This window comes from Ursus arctos, unplaced genomic scaffold, assembly GCF_023065955.2.
Source record: "Ursus arctos isolate Adak ecotype North America unplaced genomic scaffold, UrsArc2.0 scaffold_4, whole genome shotgun sequence".
Taxonomy (NCBI): domain Eukaryota; kingdom Metazoa; phylum Chordata; class Mammalia; order Carnivora; family Ursidae; genus Ursus; species Ursus arctos.
In genome coordinates, this window is record NW_026623056.1 from 86,023,705 (window position 1) to 86,044,740 (window position 21,036).

The window sequence follows — 21,036 nt, forward strand, 5'->3', positions numbered from 1 at the left end:
TGTCGATCTCCCCAGGTCTGCTGTTGTAGCACGAAAGTAACCACAGACAGTATACAAACCAAGAGCAAGGTTGGACATGGCATGCAGCCCATTGTACCAGCCTCGAGTAGAGCATGGATGACACCATGAAGGGAAGACACCCCTGTGGTCTCTGACTATCAAACACACTGGGAAGAAAAACAATTACCAAGCGTGAAATGGCAGAGGGAACTGAGACACATCCACAGGGCCCTCTGAGACAACGGAGAAAACTGAGGATGGATTGTGTGTGGTGATGAGTGCCCGGGAGTGAGGCCCAAGACCCCAGTGTGACGAGAAGATTCTTACTGCCCCATCCACGCCAGGCTCCCGGTGGGCCTGACTGAACGTCCACGCATGCCTCCCTTCACAGGAATATGCATGTTGGAAAGGTGCCTCTTCTATATGATTATTTTTCACTCTACGCCAGGGGTTTTCAGCCTCAGCAAAATGAAAGGTGAGAGACCCTGGAAGCAAGGGTAGGGTCCTTATTTTTCAAGTTTTTCATGTGAAAAAGGCTGAAAACTTCCTCCCTGTTGTTTTGCCCTTAATTTTTTCTCTTTCTTTTTTTGCTTACTTGCATTTCTAAACTGACAAATGAGGACTATCGATGTCAACAAGAACACACAGGATCTCCACTGCAAATTTGCAAAAACACTCTGAGGTCACATAGGTCTTTTTGCCTTATTTTAAAACAACATCTCAATATATAAAATACTTCTAAACTGTGACCTTCAACTAACCCATAAAGTAGGCACTTTAGGCCAATGGGATTATGTAATCATTAAATCCAACATTCCAATCAATACCTTGGACCCCAGCGGCTTCATAAACATCCCCTCCACCTGGAGATCCTCAGAATCACACAGAGCGAGAGCCCTGCCCACAGCCAAGTCTCAGCACAGGACTGATTCTCTGTTTCTCCTTCTTGAGTTTCTCCTACGAAAGGAAGGGGACCTCTATCCTCAGAAGCACTTTCCCCATGCCAGAAATTTCACTGCACCTCGGAAGAACCCAATTCCCAGTCTGCATAGAAAGGACCATTCCCGAGACAATGTCTCCACTCCTTTTTCCCTTTTGTGGTTTTCCCAAAATTATTTTAGGTCAACTACCATGAATCTCTACCCCCTATAACCCATCACCAACCACCTATCATTTCGCGATCATTTCAATCCAACCTGAACCATTGTTTGCCTCAAAAGAGGGACCTTAAGAGGGTAGAGTCTCGGCCGGGTTCAAGGTGCAGCTGCTGGAGGGACAGAACTAGAACATTTGGCCCGTCCTACAATGGAGGGACTGAGGCGGGGCCTTGGGCACTGGGAGCCTCACTGCTGAATCCTAGAGCACGGTTGCACTGGCATCTCCGACTGTGGCACAACGCAGCACCACAAAACCATCTCCGTGTGCCCCAAGGCACATTCGCTCACCACACAGGGCAGCGCTTGCTCTCCACACAGCCATGTCATTGTCTCTGCGAGTGTCACTGGTGACAGGGACCAACAAGGGCATCAGCTTCACCAATGAGCATGACCTGTGCCAGCAGTTCTCAGGGGACCTGCTGTTCACGGCACCTGGTGCTCACGGCACGGGACAAGGCGCGGGGCCAGGCGGCCGTGCAGCAGCTCCAGGCTGAGGGACTGAGTCCCCGCTTCCACCTGATGGACACCAGTGACATCCAGAGCATCCAGGTCCTGCGGGACTTCCTGCGCAAGGAGTACGGGGGCCTGGACGTGCTGGTCAACAACGCGGGCATCGCATTCAAGCATAAGGACCCGGGAAGACTTAGGGCAGGAACTTCCCTTATGGGACCACTGAGGATGGGTTGGCACTAGTGCCTCAACCACTACTGTGGGGCCCACAGTTCCAGTAGGATCTAGAAGGCCTCCCTTTGGAAGGAGGTCGGACTGGAGACACAGGTAGAGTGAAAGCCTCTGGGGGGTGCACGAATTTCCAGGGAAAGTACTTTGGCATTGCCATGAATTAATCTCAGGGAACCAACAGAGATGTTTTTATCTTTCATTCAGTTTGGATCAGAGCCATTAAGTTAATGCTTAACCTAAAGGCAATACACAATAAATTGCAAAGAGAGACACACAGAAATCTCATTGTGGACACTTCTCTTAGCCTCCCCTCAATGGTGCCAACTTACAAAGCTACACATCATCGACACACCAGGAAAATCACATTGGGACGATACCGTTCACTAACTCCAACGTTGCTCAGGTTTCAGCAGACTGCAAATGGAAAGAACATGTTATTATCATCCGATGGAATCTTCTCCGACGGCTACTATTTATTAATCTATTCTCTTCCTCCTCTAACAGCTGCTGATCCCACACCTCTTCACATTCCAGCAGAAGTGACCATGAAAACAAACTTCTTTGGTACCCGAGCTGTGTGCACAGAACTGCTGCCTCTAATGAAAGCCCAAGGTGAGCCTCATCAGGGGCCCAAGCTGTGGTGTTTCTGGCATGATCTGCCCCTGCCTCTCTGTCCCATCTACAGACTCCGACCCCTCTCCCTGCTCAGCCTCACCAGCCTGACTGCTGTGTCTCCACCTGGACAGGTGCCTCTCTGCCTCAGGACTCTTACACACTCGTCCTGAAGTCAGCAGCGCCCTCTGACCCGCTGGTCCCTCACAACTGGCTCTGTCCTTTCCTTCAAGTCTTCATTCAAATCTCTCCTCAGAGAGGCCTTTACTGACTGCATGCCACTCACAGGGGAAATTCCCTGAGGATTCCTTCCCGGACCCTTTCTTCTCCTCCTGCCTGTCTCCCAGGGATTTTATTCAGACTAGTGGACTCCTCCCTCTCCAAACTTCTCAGGACCAGCTAACAACTGTAGCCTACCTAAAACATTCCCAAATTCCAGACACACATAGGTCTCTTCCTGTTTCTCCATCTCCTCAGGATGCCCTCCACCCCCTCCCCAAATCCCACCCCTCCAGCCCCCAACCTACACCCCCATCTAAACATCTACATTTCTAAAACAATTATCATTTCCACATGCACCCTGGTCACAGACCCCACCATCCACTCACCATGAATAATGAGGTCACCATGCCAAGAGCCTGATTATAGGGACCAGGTCCTACGAGTTGTCCTATGGGCTTTGTCCCCACGCCTCTCCTCCATCCCAGCTCTACAACACACACACTCGCCTGTCATTTCTGGATCATCGCAACCCTCCTAAGACACGCTGCTTCTTCAGTCTCTTCCTCTCGGGGCATTCTCTCTGCTCTCTGAGGGCTTGCTTATTCCCAAAAGTCCTTCAGGGGCAAAGCCCAAGCCCTGGGCATCACCTGTAGGCATCTCTGTCATCAGACCTGCCAAACTCCAGGCCCATCCACTCCCTTCCCCTTCTATGCTCTGCACAAAACAACTCCCAGAATTCCTTGCTTGTCAACTACTGTAATACTTCCCCACGAGAACGTGATGCGGGGAACCACCACCCTTTTACTACACTCATTAAGACAAGCTGATGATTTTTTTAAAAGATTTTTTATTTATTTCTTTGACAGAGATAGCCAGCGAAAGAGGGAACACAAGCAGGGGGAGAGGGAGAGGAAGAAGCAGGCTCCCAGCAGAGATGCCCGATGTGAGACTCCATCCCCGGAACGCCGGGGTCACGCCCTGAGCCAAAGACAGACGCCTAACGACTGCGCTACCCAGGCGCCCCAAGCTGATGATTTTAGAAAGATTAAGATCTCTGGCTTGAACCAACAACATGCAGGTACACTTGATTCTCTGTTCTGCCCCCTATTCCTCTTCTGTCCTGGAAAGTTCTACAACTTCTTCGAATACTGGCTTCACTGGCATCCAAAGGACAGCTCTCAGATGTCACCGACTCCTTCACTCACCACAACACTTGAGTGGGATGGAGTTCCTTGTGCCACCACCACACATCCTACAGGTATTCCCTTAGGAGGCAAAAATGACTTCTGGCCGAGAAATTTTCCTCACTGACTGAACAGTGTTGGTCCATGCTGTGTGTTGGCCTTGGACCAGAAAGAGGAGTGAGTGGTCTCCTGCATTTGCTAAGGCAGGTTCTCATCAAACAATTCATCTTGCCTCAGGGAAACTAGACTTCCTGAACATGGAAATGCAGGCCATCTTCTCAGTGAGAAAGCAGAGTTTTCTTGCCTTTTGAAATAGGAGAGTTCTTCCATTAGTTGCGGCTCCTTTTGAAATAGGAGTGTTCTTCCATCCATTGCAGCCATGTTACCGGACTTTACCCTATTTGGGGAAACTATCTGGGAGAAATCCTACCTAGGATAATCCAAAGCCAATACTGTCACTCCTCTCCCATACTTCACAACCTAAGACACAAAAAGCAATCTGAATGACTTCACCAGCTCTCTGTGGGTGCAGAACACATTCCAGAGGCCCAAGTTTGCTCTGTTTATTGGCATGGAAGGACAAAACAAAAGACAATTGGAGCCTAAGGACAAGGAGGGATAGCAGATGTTGATTCTTCTACTTTTTAAATCCTTTCTTCAAAAAAGATTTTTTTCTTTTTTTTTTAAAGATTTTATTTATTTATTCGACAGAGATAGAGACAGCCAGCAAGAGAGGGAACACAAGCAGGGGAGTGGGAGAGGAAGAAGCAGGCTCATAGTGGAAGAGCCTGATGTGGGGCTTGATCCCATAACGCCGGGATCACGCCCTGAGCTGAAGGCAGATGCTTAAGGACTGCACCACCCAGGCGCCCCTCCCTTTTCTCTTTAAATTATACCATGCTCTTATTTGAAAAAGATATTTAGGTATACTCATGTCTAAGGAATCGAGCAAACATTTGAAATCTGAATACTCTTGTTCATCAGATATGAGCTAAAGTACTAGGAGGAAATACAGACTTGTTAAGGCTACACTTACGAAGGAAGCTTAAAGAAAATGTTCTCCATCTTCATTTGAGAAGGTCCTGCTTTGCTACATCCTGTACTCAGAAAAACCACTAGACGGCTTGGATGGGAAAATTACAGTACTAAAGGTATCTCTCTCTCTCTCTCTCTCTCTCACACACACACACACACACACTGCCATATTGTGGTTCTAGAAAGGATAGGTGGCTGGACATTTCTAGATGTCATGTGCTAGGCATTTAATATTTTGTCCCCATTCAGAATGTGGAGGAACAATGCATCTCAAGGTTGTCGACTGAGGTCATGTGGCATCCAAATTAATGATTCTTCCCACTACTCAAGATCCTCAAGTATCTTTCACTCGAATGAAATCTTATCCAATCAGGCAAGAGAAACAGAAAATAAAAGGACACAGCTTGACTGGGGCCAATGTCTTCCTCATTGCAGGGTCCTCAGGCACCTCAGGGAAAACCACAAGAAGTACTTTTTAAAACCCTGAAGTGTTTTGTGAAAATCCCTTGTCATCCAGACACTTAACAACTGCTACCCTTGATATTAGAAAAGATGAACCTTCCAGGGAAGGTGATTAATGTTGAATCATCAAAGGTCTTGAGAAGCAGCTGTGGACTTACTGCCTGTGAATGGCCTTGAGAATCAAGTAATGCACTTGAAGTTGTGACCCCTGAGGAGATGATGTCTAAAATATCCAGATCACTGTTGCTGTGCTTTAGAACAGTGAGATTTGGAGACTGAGAGATTTCCTAAAAAATACATCCCTGGCCACATACAAAGTAATGGTCTGGATAAACTGTAAGCCCGACACACACCCCAGCCCCACCAGTGCAAGGGTCCTTTTTAACTTGGGGGATGTGCTTTCCACAGTGACTATGAAAGGGCAACGGTTTTACACCCTACCTCACACACAGTGTCACACACTCAGAGTCACTCACACTCACATACAGTCTCTGTCTCTCTTACACACTCACATGCCCTCACACACCCTTAGCACAAGGTCATCGGGATGGCCCATACGGTTCTTAGCACATAGGTCACATACCTTCCAAGTCAGAGTCTCTGAAATAACCCTTGAACCATGAATACACCTGAGCCAAAATGTCTGGATCAGAGTCTTTGCTATGGAAGCTCCACAAGTTGTTCCTGCTTCCTGCACCTGTGTTTCCTGTCCTGAGCTGTCAGTCCAGAAGGGTCTACAGTCTCACCCAGTTCTAAGAAGGAGCCCCAGGTGGCCACCCTGCCCTCTTGGGGATGTGGTCCCTGGGTGGGACAGGCTTGGGGAAGAAGGACTGGTTGCAGCATCCACATCTAGGAATTCACCTAAAAAAACCCATCAGACTTCCCTCATATACACGGGTCAATACTTTCACAGCTGATTCTAGACTTCCTGAGATAGACAATTCAGAATAGAAAAGAAGTCATCACTTCATTACAAACAGTCTACAGAAAGTTAGTAGACTTTCTCCATCTACTGTCTCCACTACACGTACTTAAGAACATGGTCCCAAGCCCCTGTGAGTAAAGGCAGCTGCCTTTCTGGGATACCAGTGACCCAGTGTGGGTCCCTCTGTCCCATCTTGTTTTACTTCACACACATCTGTGTTTTGTACTTTTGAATCATGAATATGTATTTTTCCTATTGTGAGACAGGCAGACAATATTTTTGAAAAATAAATCTAACTAATGGTAGGTAATATATATTTGAGAAGTACTCACTAAAACACTTTTTAATTTAAATTCAAGTTAGTGAATATATACTGTAGTATTGGTTTGAGGAATAGAATTTAGTGATTCATCACTTACATACAACTTCAGTGCTCATCCCAACAAGTGCCCTCTTTAATGCCCTTCACCCATTTAGTCCATCTTCCGACCCACCTCCCCTCCAGCAACCCTCAGTTCTCTATATTTAAGAATCTCTTATGCTTAGCCTCCCACTCTGTTTTTATCTTATTTTATTTTTCCGTCTCTTCCCCTATGTTCATCTGGGTTTTTTTTTTTTTCATAAATTCCACATATGAGTGAAATCATATGACACTTGTCTTTCTCTGACTGACTTATTTGGCTTAGCATAATACGCTCTACTTCCATCCATGTTGTTACAGATGGCAAGATTTCATTCTTTCTGATGGCTGAGTAATATTCCATTCTATACATATACCACACCTTCTTTATCCATTCATCAACTGATGGACACTTGGGCTGTTTCCATAATTTGGCTATTGTTGATAGTGCTGCTATAAACATTGGGGTGCGTGTGCCCCTAGGAATCAGCATTTTTGTATCTTTTGGATAAATACCTAGTACTACAATTGCTGAATCATAGGGTAGTTCTTTTTTTAACTTTTTGAGATACCTCCAGACTGTTTTCCAGGGCATCTGCACCAGTTGCATTCCCACCAACAGTGCAAAAGTGTTCTCCACTCTCCCCATCCATGCCAACATTTGTTCTTTCCTCAGTGGATAATTTCAGCCATTCTGACAGGTATGAGGTGGTGTCTCATTGCAGTTTTGAGTTGTATTTCCCTGATGATGAGTAATGTTGAGCATCTTTTTATGTGTGTGTTAACCATCTAGATGTCTGCTTTGGAAAAGCATCTATTCATATCTTCTGCCCATTTCTTATGGGCATATTTATTTTTGGGGTGTTGAGTTTGATAAGTTCTTTATCAATTTTAGATACTAACCCTTTACCAGATATGCCACTTGCAAATATCTTCTCCCATTTCCTTGGTCACCTTTTCATTTTGTTGATTCTTTCCAGCTCTCTGCAGAAACTTTTTGCCTTGATGAGATCCCAATAGTTCATTTGTGCTTTTGCTTCCCTTGCTTTTGGAGATGTGTCTAGTAAGAATTTGCTGCGGCCGAGGTCAGAGAGGTTGCTCCCTGCTTTCTCCTCTAGGGTTTGGATAGTTTCCTGTCTTATGTTTAGGTCCTTCATCCATTTTGAATTTATTTTTGTGTATGGTGTAAGAAAATGTTCCAGTGTCATTCTTCCGCATGTGGCTGTCCAGTTTTCTCAACACCATTTGTTGAAGAGACTCCCTTATTTCCACTGGATATTCTTTCCTGGTTTGTTAAAGATCAGTTGACCATACAGTTGTGAGTCCATTTCTGGGTTCTCTATTCTGTTCCAATGACCTATAAGTCTGGTTTTGTGATGGTACATACTGTTGATGACTACAGCTTTGTAATATAGCTTGAAGTCCAGAATTGTGATGCCTCCCACTTTGCTTTGCTTTTTCAATACTCCTTTGACTATTTGGGGTCTTCTCTGGTTCCACATAAATTTTAGAATGTTTGTTCTAGCCCTCTGAAAAAGCTGATGTTATTTTCATAGCGATTGCATTGAATTTGTAGAGTGCTTGAATAGTACAGACATTTTAACAATCTATGTTATTCCAATCCATGAACATGAAATATTTTTCCTTTTCTTTCTGTCTTCTTCAATCTCATCCATAGGTGTTCCATAGTTTACAGCAGTACTCATTCAAACATTTGAGAAATAGGTTCCATTAACCTCACACTTAACATGTTGTAGATGAAACAAAGGCCTGGAGTAAGGGACCCCTTTCTAAAAGATGTTCATCTTAGAAGACTGTTACGTTAAGACAGTTTCTATACTTCATTTTAATTCTCTCTAAACACCACTTCATGAGAGTCAGAGTGCCATACATTATCTTTTCCATTTAACTTTTCTGGTACTGCCATTCCTTAGTGGGAGGGAGCTTAGAGTTCAGTGACAATGACTCTCTTTCCTGGATATTTACATTAAAAAGGAGAGTTCTCTGATTTTCTTCAATCTCTGTTCATATGATCTCATGACCTTTCTCTATTTTTTTAATTTTATTTATTTATTTGTCAGAGAGAGAGCACAAGCAGCGGGAGCAGCAGGCAGAGGGAGAAGGCTTCCCACTGAGCAAGGAGCCCAACGTGGGGCTTGATCCCAGGACCCTGGGATCATGACCTGAGCTGAAGGCAGACGCTTAACTGACTGAGCAAGCCCGGCGTTCCAACTCATGACCTTTCTATAATGCTAAAAATACTCATTTAAACATAAAAACAGGTATACCTGGGTGGCTCAGTGGGTTAAGCAGCCAACTCTTAGTATCATCAGCTCAGGTCATGATCTCAGGGTTGTGGAATCGAGCCCTGGGTCAGGCTCTGCACTCTGCAGGGACTCTTCTTGGGATTCTCTCTCTCCATCTTCCTCTGCCCCCCCCCCCACCGGCTATGCCAACGCTCTCTCTCACTCACTCTCTCCCTAAAAAAAGAAATAAATCTTTAAATAATTAAAAAAATATAAAAATAGTAGACTATTTACTTATACATGTCAATACAAGTTCATTGTTACAATTACTAATGATATTTTCAAAAAAGACTTAGTGAGTCAAACCAGGGATGTACTGTATGGTGACTAACATAATATAATAAAAAAATGTTATTATAATAAAAAAAATAAACTGCAAATTTCAAATACACTGTAAAATAAATAAATAATAAAAAAAATTTTTAAAAACAAAAAAGACTTAGTGAGAAATGTGTCATTGCTTCATACTTTTAACAGCTTTATTCAAATACAATACACATATTGTACACTTCATCCATCTCAGATATCCAACTCAGTGGATTTTAGTAATGGACGGAGTTGTGGAACCATCACTGCTTCAAGATTAGCACACTGTCATCAGCCCAGGGAGATCCTGTGACCTTAACTACCAGCTCTTTCTTACCCCATTCCCCCTACACCAGGCAACCACCAGTCTACTCTCTCTCCCTACATTTCCTTTTCTGAAATTAGATAGATAGATAGATAGATAGATAGATAGATAGATAGATGATATACACACACATATACGTATACATGTATGTATATATGTGTCTGTGTATATATATACATATATACACACAGAGAGGATCATATAATGAATTGTCTTTTGTCACTGCCCTCTTTATTTCAGATAATATTATCAAGGTTCATTCATGTTCAGCATGGACTTCATTTCTTTTTATAACATCTCTTTAAAACATCACTTTTCCACTGCCCCTTTCCGTGACCATATTGCTAGGCATTTTGTCACTGCTCCCGAGATATGTAATTCCAAACCTGGAGAAAAAGTCATGCAACTCAGCCCGCTGAGATGATTTGTTTTTACCTGGCCCCACCAGAGTGACAGCCTCCCTACCCCAATGCAGTCTGATAACGTTCAAATGCATCAATAAACTGATCGGTTGTCTCTTGACTGATAAACACTTGTTAATAATGGACTACACAAGTGACCAAAAATCTCCAGGTGGTCCCAAGGAGGACCTATAAGGAAAAGTGGCTCTCTACTCATGACGTCAGGGAGTGCCTCCTATCACTCTGCTTAGCATGTTCCTGTATAAGGCATGTTCTTTTCTTTATGGAACATCTGGACACTGCCCAGACCCATTAAGATCATCTCTCTGACATCCTCTGAGACATTGTGGATAAGACAAGGTTCAAGATTGTATCATGTCCGTCACTTACAGAGGCAGTCTTCACTAACACTCAGCCAACTGGGAATTTGTCCAAAATGGACAAATAGTAGCAGTTTCAGTATTTATCATCCTCGCGCATGCCATGCTACATGACTCTCTCTGTTGTATTTTAGGCAGAGTGGTGAATGTGTCTAGCATAATGAGCTTCAAAGCCCTTAAATCATGCAGCCCAGAACTGCAGCAGAAAAAAGGATAAAGAAAGGGGGGGTAATCAGAAGGGGGAATGAAGCATGAGAGACTATGGACTCTGAGAAACAAACTGAGGGCTTCAGAGGGGAGGGGGGTGGGGGAATGGGATAGGCTGGTGATGGGTAGTAAGGACAGCACGTATTGCATGGTGCACTGAGTGTTATACACGACTAATGAATCATCGAAATTTACATCAGAAAAAAAAGAAAGAAAGAAACTCAATTTTAGCATCCACAAATAAATTTTTATTGGAACACAAAAAAAAAAAAAAGAAAGAAATTTATGAATGAGACCATCACAGAGGAGGAGCTGGTGGGGTTCATGAACAAGTTTGTGGAAGACACAAAGAAAGGAGTACAGCAGAAGGAGGGCTGGCCTGATATACAACTAGTCCCATAGGCAGTGTCCAAGATGGGTGTCACGGTCCTGTCCAGAATCCATGCCAGGAACCTGAGTGAGCAGAGGAGAGGGGACAAGATCCTCCTGAATGCCTGCTGCCCTGGGTGGGTGAGAACAGACATGGGTGGACCAACAGCCATCAAAAGCCCAGAAGAAGGAGCAGAGACCCCTGTCTACTTGGCTCTTTTGCCCTCGGATGCTGAGAGGCCTCATGGAGACTTTCTTATGGAGAAGAAAGTTGAACAATGGGGACTCCTCTATCAGTTCCCTTCATGGGTCCCATTCTGATCCCATCATCATCTGACCAAAACAACTCTTACATTGTCAACAATATTCATAACAATAAGGAAGGAAGGAAGGAAGGAAGGAAGGAAGGAAGGAAGGAAGGAAGGAAGGAAGGAAGGAAGGAGAAAGAAAGAAAGAAAGAAAGAAAGAAAGAAAGAAAGAAAGAAAGAAAGAAAGAAAGAAAGAAAAAGAAAAAAGAAAAAAAAGAAAAGAAAAAGAATCACTATCCCTATGGAGTAATCACATTGAATTGGTGACAAATTCTTTGAAGTGACTTCTAATTTCAACTCTGATACAGGAGAAGAAAAAGTACAATTGATGACATAATGAATGGAAATCATAGATGAATAAACAATCTAAGTATGTGTCCATGTGCACAGACGGCTCCATGCCAACCAGCCCAAAACTCTAACAGACCCTACATCATGTCAAGAGAAGGGACAGTTTAAATCAGGACTTGGTAAACACTAGTGAAAGATCCAGAGAGTAAGTATTTTTGCCTTTGCAAGACCAGTGGCCTCTGTTGGACCTACTCAAATCTGCTGTCGTAGCTTGAAAGTCACCACAGGCCATATAGTAACCATGAATGGGGCTGGATTTCACTGGCCAGCATACTTGATCAGCCTCTACGATGAACGGGCAAGCTCATGAAGGACAGACATCCTCTGTGGTCTCGTTAAATATCAAACTCACTGGGGGAAAAACAACTGCGAGGTGTGAAATGGGAGTGGGCGCTTAAGGTACATCCATAGGACAAGCTGAGACAAGGGGAAAAGTGAATGTGGATGGGTATCAATGGAAATGAAAGAATGATTGTCAAATCTCCCCAAGGTGAATGTGTTATTCACGTAGGGATAAAGGGTCACCAAGTTGGTGACATTAATGCAGGTCAGCAAAATATCAGCAGAAGGGGAACACATAACAATAGTGAAATATTCGTCATTGTTGCAGCTAGTCTGGTGAATACATGGCTGTCCACAATACTATTCTTTCCACTGTCCTCTTGAAAGCTCTCAACACAAACAGCAGGACACTAAAAGGTCCTGGCTCTGCCACCTAACCGGGTGACCTTAAGCAAAATCCTGCATGTTGCTCTTTGTCAGTGTCCTCAGGTGTACAAGGGGGCGTACGTCATAGCACTGCTGTGAAGAGGAAGTGAACTGATACAGGTGGACAGGCTGAAAACAATGGCTGGGCAAAGTGTCCTCCATCATGAGCCTCTGTAGTGGGGCCTGACACATCCATGACCCTGAGCGGAAGTTCCTACTGCCCCACATCCAGCCTGGCTCCCCGTGGGTTCAGTGAATACCCACCACGTCCCTCCCCTCACAGAAGTATCCATGTGCTACAGACCCGTCTCCTCTCATGATTACTTTTCACTCTTCACCGGGGATTTTCAGGCTAACAGAAAAGAAAACTGAAGGCCCATGCAAGCAAGCTTAAGTCTTTTATTTTGAAAGTGAGGTTTCCTTTGGGGCCCCTGGCTGGCTCAAATGGTTTAGCTCGGCACTCTTCATCTTAAAGTTGTAAGTTTGAGCGAGCACAAGTTGGGTGCAGAGATTACTTAAAAATAAAATCTTTTAAAAAATGAAGAGGATGTGGAGAAAGGGGATCCCTCTTACATTGTTGGTGGGAATGCAAGTTGGTACAGCCACTCTGGAAAACAGTGTGCAGGTCCCTTAAAAAGTTAAAAATTGAGCTACCCTCTGATCCACCAATTGCACTACTGGGTATTTACCCCAAAGATACAGACGTAGTGAAGAGAAGGGCCATATGCACCCCAATGTTCATAGCAGCATTGTCCACAATAGCCAAACTGTGGAAGGAGCTGAGATGCCCTTCAACAGATGACTGGATTAAGAAGATGTGGTCCATATATACAATGGAATATTACTCAGCCATCAAAAAGAATGATTTCTCAACATTTGCTGCAACATGGACAGTAGTGGAGGAGATAATACTAAGCGAAATAAGTCAAGCAGAGAAAGACAATTGTCATATGGTTTCACTCATTTATGCAACATAAGAAGTAGGAAGATCGGTAGGAGAAGAAAGAGAAGAAGAAAGGGGGGTAAACAGAAGGGGGAATGAACCATGAGAGACTATGGACTCTGGGAAACAAACTGAGGGCTTTGGGTGGGGGTGGAATGGGATAGACTGGTGATGGGTATTAAGGAGGGCACGTATTGCATGGTGCACTGGGTGTTATATGCAAGTAATGAATCATGGAACTTTACATCAAAAACTAGGGATGTACTGTGTGGAGACTAACATAATATAATAAAAAATATTATTATTAAAAAATAACTAAATAAATAAATAAAGTCCTTATTTGTGAAGTACTTCAAAAGCAGAAATAGGATGTAAATCTTTTTTGCAAGCTACTGATCATGTTTCTGAGAAGCCCCATTGCTTAATATGTTAACCCCCTATTTTACCAAAGAAGAAAAAAATAAAAGCAAAGCAGAGTGGTATGATTTAGGGATGTTATCGCTTACAAACTACATTTCCCAGAGAACTGTGGTCCAATTCTTATCTTCTTCCAGTACAGCTCTTATTACACGTGGAAGTATGACATTGATGATTTGCTGAACTTTGATAGAAGCTGCTATGCAACCACGTTGTAACAATTGAGACCTTCTGGACCTTTGCAATAACAAAAAACAGAAAAAGAAGAAGAAGAAGAAAACTGGTTCTTCTGACTACAGTACTTACCAAGCAGTTGCAGATTAGGGGAGCATCCTGGACTGGGAGTTGTGGTCCCAACTACAAGCCATGTGACTCAAGGCCATACTTGACTCTCAGGGCAGAAGCCTGAGGTTCTACCTTTTTAAAGGTACGGGCAGGACCAGGTGAACTCTAAATTCCCCACCGGCTCTAAAATTTTGTGACTCTACATGGAGGCTGAAATTATTTTTAAATTAACTTAAAAATATTTTCCCACCTAGATATTACATGAGTATATTTTTCTTAGAAAAAGGAAATAAAGTACAGCATGACGGATGGAGCCAAAATGCCCTTTTGACTAATTTCTACCAAACCCAGGCCCCTCTTCTCTTCCTTCCCTGTCTCCTCACAGTTAACCACTATACTAAGTTTGGTGTGTACTTTCGAGATTTCAAGAAATATGTATACATAAAATTATATACCCACTGAAATTTCTAGTCTTGTGCTTCTTTTTCCTTTTTTTTTTTTAAATATAAATGGTTTAGGGAACTAATTCAGTAGTCCCCAAGACCACCCCAAAGTTCAGTTATTCACTAGGAGCACTCATAGGATTCAGCATAGAACTGTATTCATCACTATGATTTATTATAGCAGAATACTAAACAGCAAAATTAGCAAAGAAAATAGTCACATGAACTGAAATCAGGACATCAGGCACAAGCGCCCAAAAGATCTCTTCCAGTGCAATCACACGGGATGTGCTTAATTCCTCCACAATGAATTGGGACACTTCTGAAATGTTGTCTGCTATAGCCCATTAAGACTCAGTACTCAGGGTGTTTATACGGAGCTGGTCACAAAGGCACCCTCTAGCTGGCATATCCCCAAATTCCACACTCCCAGAAAGCAAGCAGGTGTTCAGCATAAACTGCATTGGTTGTACAGTTTAGGCTCAATGCACCATTCTTATCAAAGAATAGTGGGACTGCTCCTGAAATTCAAGTTCCTAGACACTAGCCATAGGCCAACCATACAAGCAGTTCTTTCTAACGATAGCAGTTTCATTTTGCATTTTAACTCTTTCCTGCACATTAATATAACTTTCTGAAACTTGCTTTTTTCATTTAATAAAATGTTTTTGAGATTGAAAAAAAAAACTTAAAATAAATAAATAATAAAATAAAATAAATAAAATAAAATAAAATAAAAAATAAGTACCCGGTTTCCTTTAAGGTTTTCCCTTCTGCAAGGCTGTTGATTTCCTTCCTGTTAGCTTGTATTTCTAAACTGACCCATGAGGAAAATCAATGTCTAGGTCAAGACGATAGAATCTCTACTGCTAGTTTGGAAACCTGGTATCACAACGACCTCTTTTCCTTGATACTTAAAAAATAATCCAAACCGTCTATACTGCTTATTAAGTGTGAGGTTGGACTACAAGCAGGCATTGTAACAATCATATGCACGTGTACCCATGGAATAAAACATTCCAATCACTGGCCTGTCTCACAGTAATTTTCAAAAACATCCCTTCGCACTGGGGCCCCCTGGAATCACACAGAGGAAGGAGCCCTGCCCACAGCCAAGTCTCAGCACAGGACTGATTTCTCCCTCTTGATTTTCCCTTAAGAAAGCAAGGGGATCTGTATCCTGAGAAGCAGTTTCCCTGGACAGACAACTTCATTGTATTTTAGAGGAAAGCAACCATTCCCATTTTGCGGAGGAAGGACACATTCCCAAGACAATTACTCTGCTCTTTTGTTCTCCCTCTGAGGTCTCCCAAAATAGTTCACTTGAATGCTATCAATCTCTAGTGCTATTAACCCGTCACCCACCACCTTTGTTGCGGGGAGCACATCAGTATTCCCCGAACCACTGCTTGGCTCAGAGTTGAGATCCTAAGAGGAAGGAGTCCTCATTGGGCTCAGGGTGCAACCCTGGAAGGGATGGATCTGGTATAGGCTCACTAGGGAACCTTCTGGAACATTTGGTCTCTCCTTTGATGGCGAGACTGAGGAAGGGCCTTGCGCTGAAGGAGGCACAGGAATGGAATCTACAACACACTTCCATTGGTATCTCTGACTGTCTACACCACGAGCCCTCGGTATGGCCTTCAACACAATCCACTCACCACACAGGGCCTTGCTTGACCTGCACGCAGCGCTGTCATCAACCACTCCCCTGCTGCTGGTGACTGGGGCCAACAAGGGCCTCAGCTTCGTGCTCCACCTGTGCCAGCAGTTCTCGGGGGACGTGCTGCTCACGGTGAGGGACGAGGTGCAGGCTGTGTTGCCACTTCCACCTGCTGGACATCAACGCACAGCAGCTGCGCCATATCCGCTTCTGAGCAAGGAGTACGGGGGCCTGGACGTGCTGGTCAACAACGCAGGCATCGCCTTCAAGAGCAAGAACATGGGAACACTTAGGGTAGGTCCCCTCCCTTAGGGGACCCACCCAGGGTGGGTTGGGGATGATGCCTAAACCGCTACTGTGGGACCCAAGCTCCTATGGGATCTAGAAGGGCCTTCCTAGGGAAGGAGGTCAGACTGGAGGCACAAGGAGAGCAGAAGCCTCCGGGACTTGCACGCCTTTCCAGCCAGAGCCTCTTGGCATTGCCATGGATCAGATCATCGGGTAACTCACCAGATTTTGCAAGTTTCTCTCTGATTGGATGTGAGCCATTTGGTGAATGTTTAACTTATTTTGTAATAAACAACAAATTACAAACACAGATACCCAGAGATCCCATTGTGCTCCCTTCCCTTGCCCTCACCCGATGGCGTCAACCAACAAAGCCACGCAGCGGCAATGCACCAGATAGATCACACTGGGACAATACCGTTCACTAACACAGACATTCCCAAGAATTCACCAGATGGTACATGCAAAACTATGTTGTTGTCACTACATGGAATCTTCCCTGATGGATACTGCTTATTAATCTATCCTCCTTCTCAAAATAAAATAAGACGAAATCAGAGAGGGAGAGAAGCCATAAGAGACTCTTAATTATAGATAACAAACTGAGGGTTGCTGGAGAGGAGGTGTGCGGGGGGATGGGGTAACTGGGTGAGGGGCATTAAGGAGGGCACTTGATGTGATGACGACTGGGTGTTATATGCGACTGATGATGAATCACGAACTCCACTTTGAAATTAATAACACACTACACGTAAATTAATTGAGTGTAACTAAAATACAATTTTAAAAAAATCTATTCTCCTCCTCTAACAGCTGCTGATCCCACACCCCTTCACCTTCCAGCAGAAGTGACCATGAAAACAAACTTCTTTGGTACCCGAGCTGTGTGCACAGAACTGCTGCCTCTAATGAAAGCCCAAGGTGAGCCTCATCAGGGGCCCAAGCTGTGGTGTTTCTGGCATGATCTGCCCCTGCCTTTCTGGCCTCATCTACAGACCCCTGGCCCCTCTCCCTGCTCAGCCACACCGGCCTGATTGCTGTGTCTCCACCTGGACAGGTGTCCCTCTGCCTCAGGACACTTACACTCGTCCTACAGTCAGCAGCGCCCTTTCTCTCCCTGGTCCTTCACTACTGCCTCTGCCTGACCCGTCAAGTCATCATTCAAATCTCTCCTCACAGAGGCCTTTTACTCACTCCATGCTACTCACAGGTGCAGAACCCTGATCATTCCTTCCTGGACCCTTTCTGTTCCCTCACTCTCTCTCCCACGGATTTTACTCACACTAGGTCAGCTGCCTAGAACATTCCCAGACCTCCAGACACACATCCTTTCTTCCTGCCACTCACGCTCCTCAGGATGTCTTCCCAGACCTGTCCAGCCTGGGGGAAGACCCCTCCTCATGGTCACCAGGAGGCCGGCACACTCACATGTGGCCCAAGTTGCTGACAGCCACACACCAGTGGTACATTTCCACATGGATGGGGCACCTGTACTGCCCCCCACCCCAGGCTGTAATATTGGATGTCTCTTGTTGCATAACCCCCTGTTCATGCATTATCCTCATTCCTCCTCCTCCCACCTCCCTCTTCCACCTGACATCCCCATTCACCTTTCAAAGGGACATCAAGTTCAGCCTCTGAGCTGGTCTTGATTACCTGCAATGATACTAGTCGAAGGAGTGCCTTCCCTCCAGTCCACTCCCATTACTATAGGAAAAGGCTGCATAAATCTAGAATGAGTGGATTCTTTTAACCACAGCTATGTTCACTGTCATCCAGGTTTCCCAGGTGGGGGAAGAGACAATTCGCTCCATTATTCCCTTAGGAATTCCCACATAAAGACTTAAAGCTATAGTTATACAGTTTCTTCTTTCAAAATTATCCCTGCTTCCCATTTCCACAATTGCAGCCCTGGTCCTGGGACCACGGTAAGAGTGGGAAGAAAAGGAAGTTGAGATAATGTAGGGAAGAACTGTAAGGTCAAGTTAGCATCTTCCCCCACACCCTCTCCCCAGAATCCCCAGTGAAGCAGAGGAATCTGTCCAGTGGGATGGTCCCTTGGCACCCACCCCACTCATGCTGAGTGTGAATACGTGCAGTGAATGTGTCTAAGCCCCACGTACCTTTATCTCGTGTTTGAGACAACCGGGGATCCAGAGGCCTGTTCCAGTTCTCTGTGGAAACACTTGTCTGCAGAAGAGAACGTGTTGCTTGGCCTGCAGAAATGTAACACCTTAGTCCAAAATGTTGCAGCATCTTCTGTTCTCATCCCGCTATACTGCTTGAACACTGGCATCTTCTGGGTTTAACCAAAGCTTGGTCCATAATAGTGCCTTGACTCGTCCGGACCCATTTGGAGCCTCTCAAGCTACTACCTTCCACCCAACTTGCCAGCTCTGTGCAGGACCTTCCCCTTGGGCCATCTCTCCCATAACCATCTCCAGGCTTTGTCTCTTTTGCTGAGAAACACAAGAGTCATTAGCATTTTTTGCCTCACAGGGTGCACGAGTCCATGTCAACAATTACCCCAGCTCTGCATGCATTGCTCCAGCTCTCCCATTTCCACTCCTCTCACGGACCAGATGGCCACTTCATACAGGCACAACAGGATATCCACTTGCTGGTTCCACTCCCATTCCAGTCCTGGGAAGAGTTCTTCTGAGGGGCACTGATATGTCCAGCTTTAATCTGCCCCCTGTATTGTCCCACTGACTTCCATAAGGCCATGCCCCTACACAGATCTCTTTCAGTCCCCTGGTTTTCCACTGCCTCTCTCCATGACTGTATTCTCAGGCCATAACACACTCCCAAGTTCATAAAAACCCCATCATAGACTCATCACCATGCAAGTCAGACCAGGCTAATAATCTGTCCTTACCATCCTCAAACAGAGTGGCAGCCTTCCAAACCATATGGAACGGCCCTCCTTACACCATTCAGCTCTTTACTGGTCTGTACAGACCTGATTGTAGACGCCTCCCCACTGACCATAAGATCCTCAGGTGGTCCCAAAGGTGGCCTGAGGTAGAAAGAGGTCATCCACTCCTGAAAGCAGTGAATGTCTTCTTACATGCTCCTTAGCAGGTTCTTCACAGCGTTTCCATTTTCCCGCAGAACACCTGCTCAGTGCCTCCCTCTTAGAGTATTTCTCAGGCATCATCAGAGACTTTGTGGGTATGACAAGTTTCAAAACCGTATCGTAGTCGTCACTCACACAGACAGTCCTCGTTAACGCTCATAGCAAATTAATGAAGTCTCAAGTGGAAATTTTCTCCAACAACATCTTAGCAAAATTGCTATTCGTCATTCCTGTGTCTTTCTACATGACACTTTGTGTTGTATTTTAGGCAGAGTGGTGAACGTGTCTAGCATGGTGAGTCTGAGAGCCCTTAAAAACTGCAGCCCAGAACTACAGCAGAAGTTTAGAAGCGAGACCATCACTGAGGAGGAGCTAGTGGGGCTCATGAACAAGTTCGTGGAAGACACAAAGAAAGGCGTGCACAGGAAAGAGGGCTGGCCTGACACCGCCTATGGAGTGACAAAAATCGGTGTCACCGTCCTGTCCAGAATCCATGCCAGGAACCTGAGTGAGCAGAGGAGAGGGGACAAGATCCTACTGAACGCCTGCTGCTCTGGGTGGGTGAGAACAGACATGGCAGGACCTAGAGCCACCAAAAGCCCAGATGAAGGAGCAGAGACCCCTGTCTACTTGGCCCTTTTGCCCTCAGATGCTGAGGGGCCTCATGGGGAGTTTGTTATGGAGAAGAAAGTGGAAAAATGGTGAGCTTCATTCACGGATCCGTCCATGGATCCCTTATAATAGTCCCCTCCTTTGACCAAAAGGACTCTTCTACTATCAATAATTTCCCTATCCTCAGAAAAAATACATATATAAAATATCCCTGCTGAGTATTCAATTTGAGGAGCCTACTAACTCAGGGAAGATTTTTTTTTTAATTTCTTCTGTGATACAGGGACAGAATAAATGAAATCAGTGAAATAATGAACCCCGGAGATGAATAAATGTTCTCTATCCATGCCTATTTGTGCAGACTCTTTCTATGCTGAGCCAGCTGAGAAGTGCACTACACCTAATAAGACCAGGAGCAGTCGGAGTTTCACTCAAGGGTAAGCACACGTTACACAAGAGGCAGAGAGTAATATGTTTGGCTTCTCAGGCCACACGCTCCTGTCGATCCTCCCAGGTCTGCTGTTGTAGCAGGAAAGTAACCACAGACAGTATACAAACCAAGAGCAAGGTTGGACGTGGCATGCAGCCCATTGTACAGGCCTCGAGTAGAGCATGGACGACACCATGAAGGGAAGACACCCCTGTGGTCTCTGATTATCAAACGCACTGGGAAAAAAAACAATTACCAAGTGTGAAATGGCAGAGGGAACACAGACACATCCACAGGGCCCTCTGAGACAACGGAGAAAACTGAGGATGGTCTGCGTGTGGTGATGAGTGCCCGGGAGTGAGGCCCAAGACCACAGTGTGACGAGAAGATTCTTACCGCCCCATCCACGCTAGGATCCCGATGGGCCTGACTGAACGTCCACCGCATGCCTCCCTTCACAGGAATATGCATGTTGGAAAGGTGCCTCTTCTATACTGATTATTTTTCACTCTACGCCAGTGGTTTTCAGCTTCACCC

At 45.0% G+C, this 21,036-nt stretch overlaps 1 protein-coding gene and 1 pseudogene across 1 annotated transcript; both read left to right on the forward strand.

The window, feature by feature from the left end:
• Positions 1–1,097: 1,097 nt before the first annotated feature.
• On the forward strand, positions 1,098–9,420 carry LOC130542671 (carbonyl reductase [NADPH] 1-like; annotated as a pseudogene).
• Positions 9,421–16,063: 6,643 nt separating this feature from the next.
• LOC125281499 (carbonyl reductase [NADPH] 1-like) lies at positions 16,064–20,162 on the forward strand. The gene is made up of 4 exons (XM_057306673.1): positions 16,064–16,361; positions 17,222–17,299; positions 19,493–19,552; positions 19,726–20,162. Exons 1-4 carry the CDS (start codon positions 16,064–16,066, stop codon positions 20,160–20,162), a joined length of 873 nt encoding a protein of 290 aa, XP_057162656.1.
• The last annotated feature ends 874 nt before the right edge of the window (positions 20,163–21,036 follow it).

What these genes read in the sequence shown, in the direction of transcription:
- LOC125281499 (XM_057306673.1), top strand. Translation starts at nt 16,064, where the DNA reads ATGGCCTTCAACACAATCCACTCACCACACAGGGCCTTGCTTGACCTG. An exon ending in CGCAGGCATCGCCTTCAAGA is followed by an intron (nt 16,362 to 17,221) that starts GCAAGAACATGG and finishes TTCACCTTCCAG; the next exon opens with CAGAAGTGACCATGAAAACA. An exon ending in CATCATCAGAGACTTTGTGG is followed by an intron (nt 19,553 to 19,725) that starts GTATGACAAGTT and finishes GTTGTATTTTAG; the next exon opens with GCAGAGTGGTGAACGTGTCT.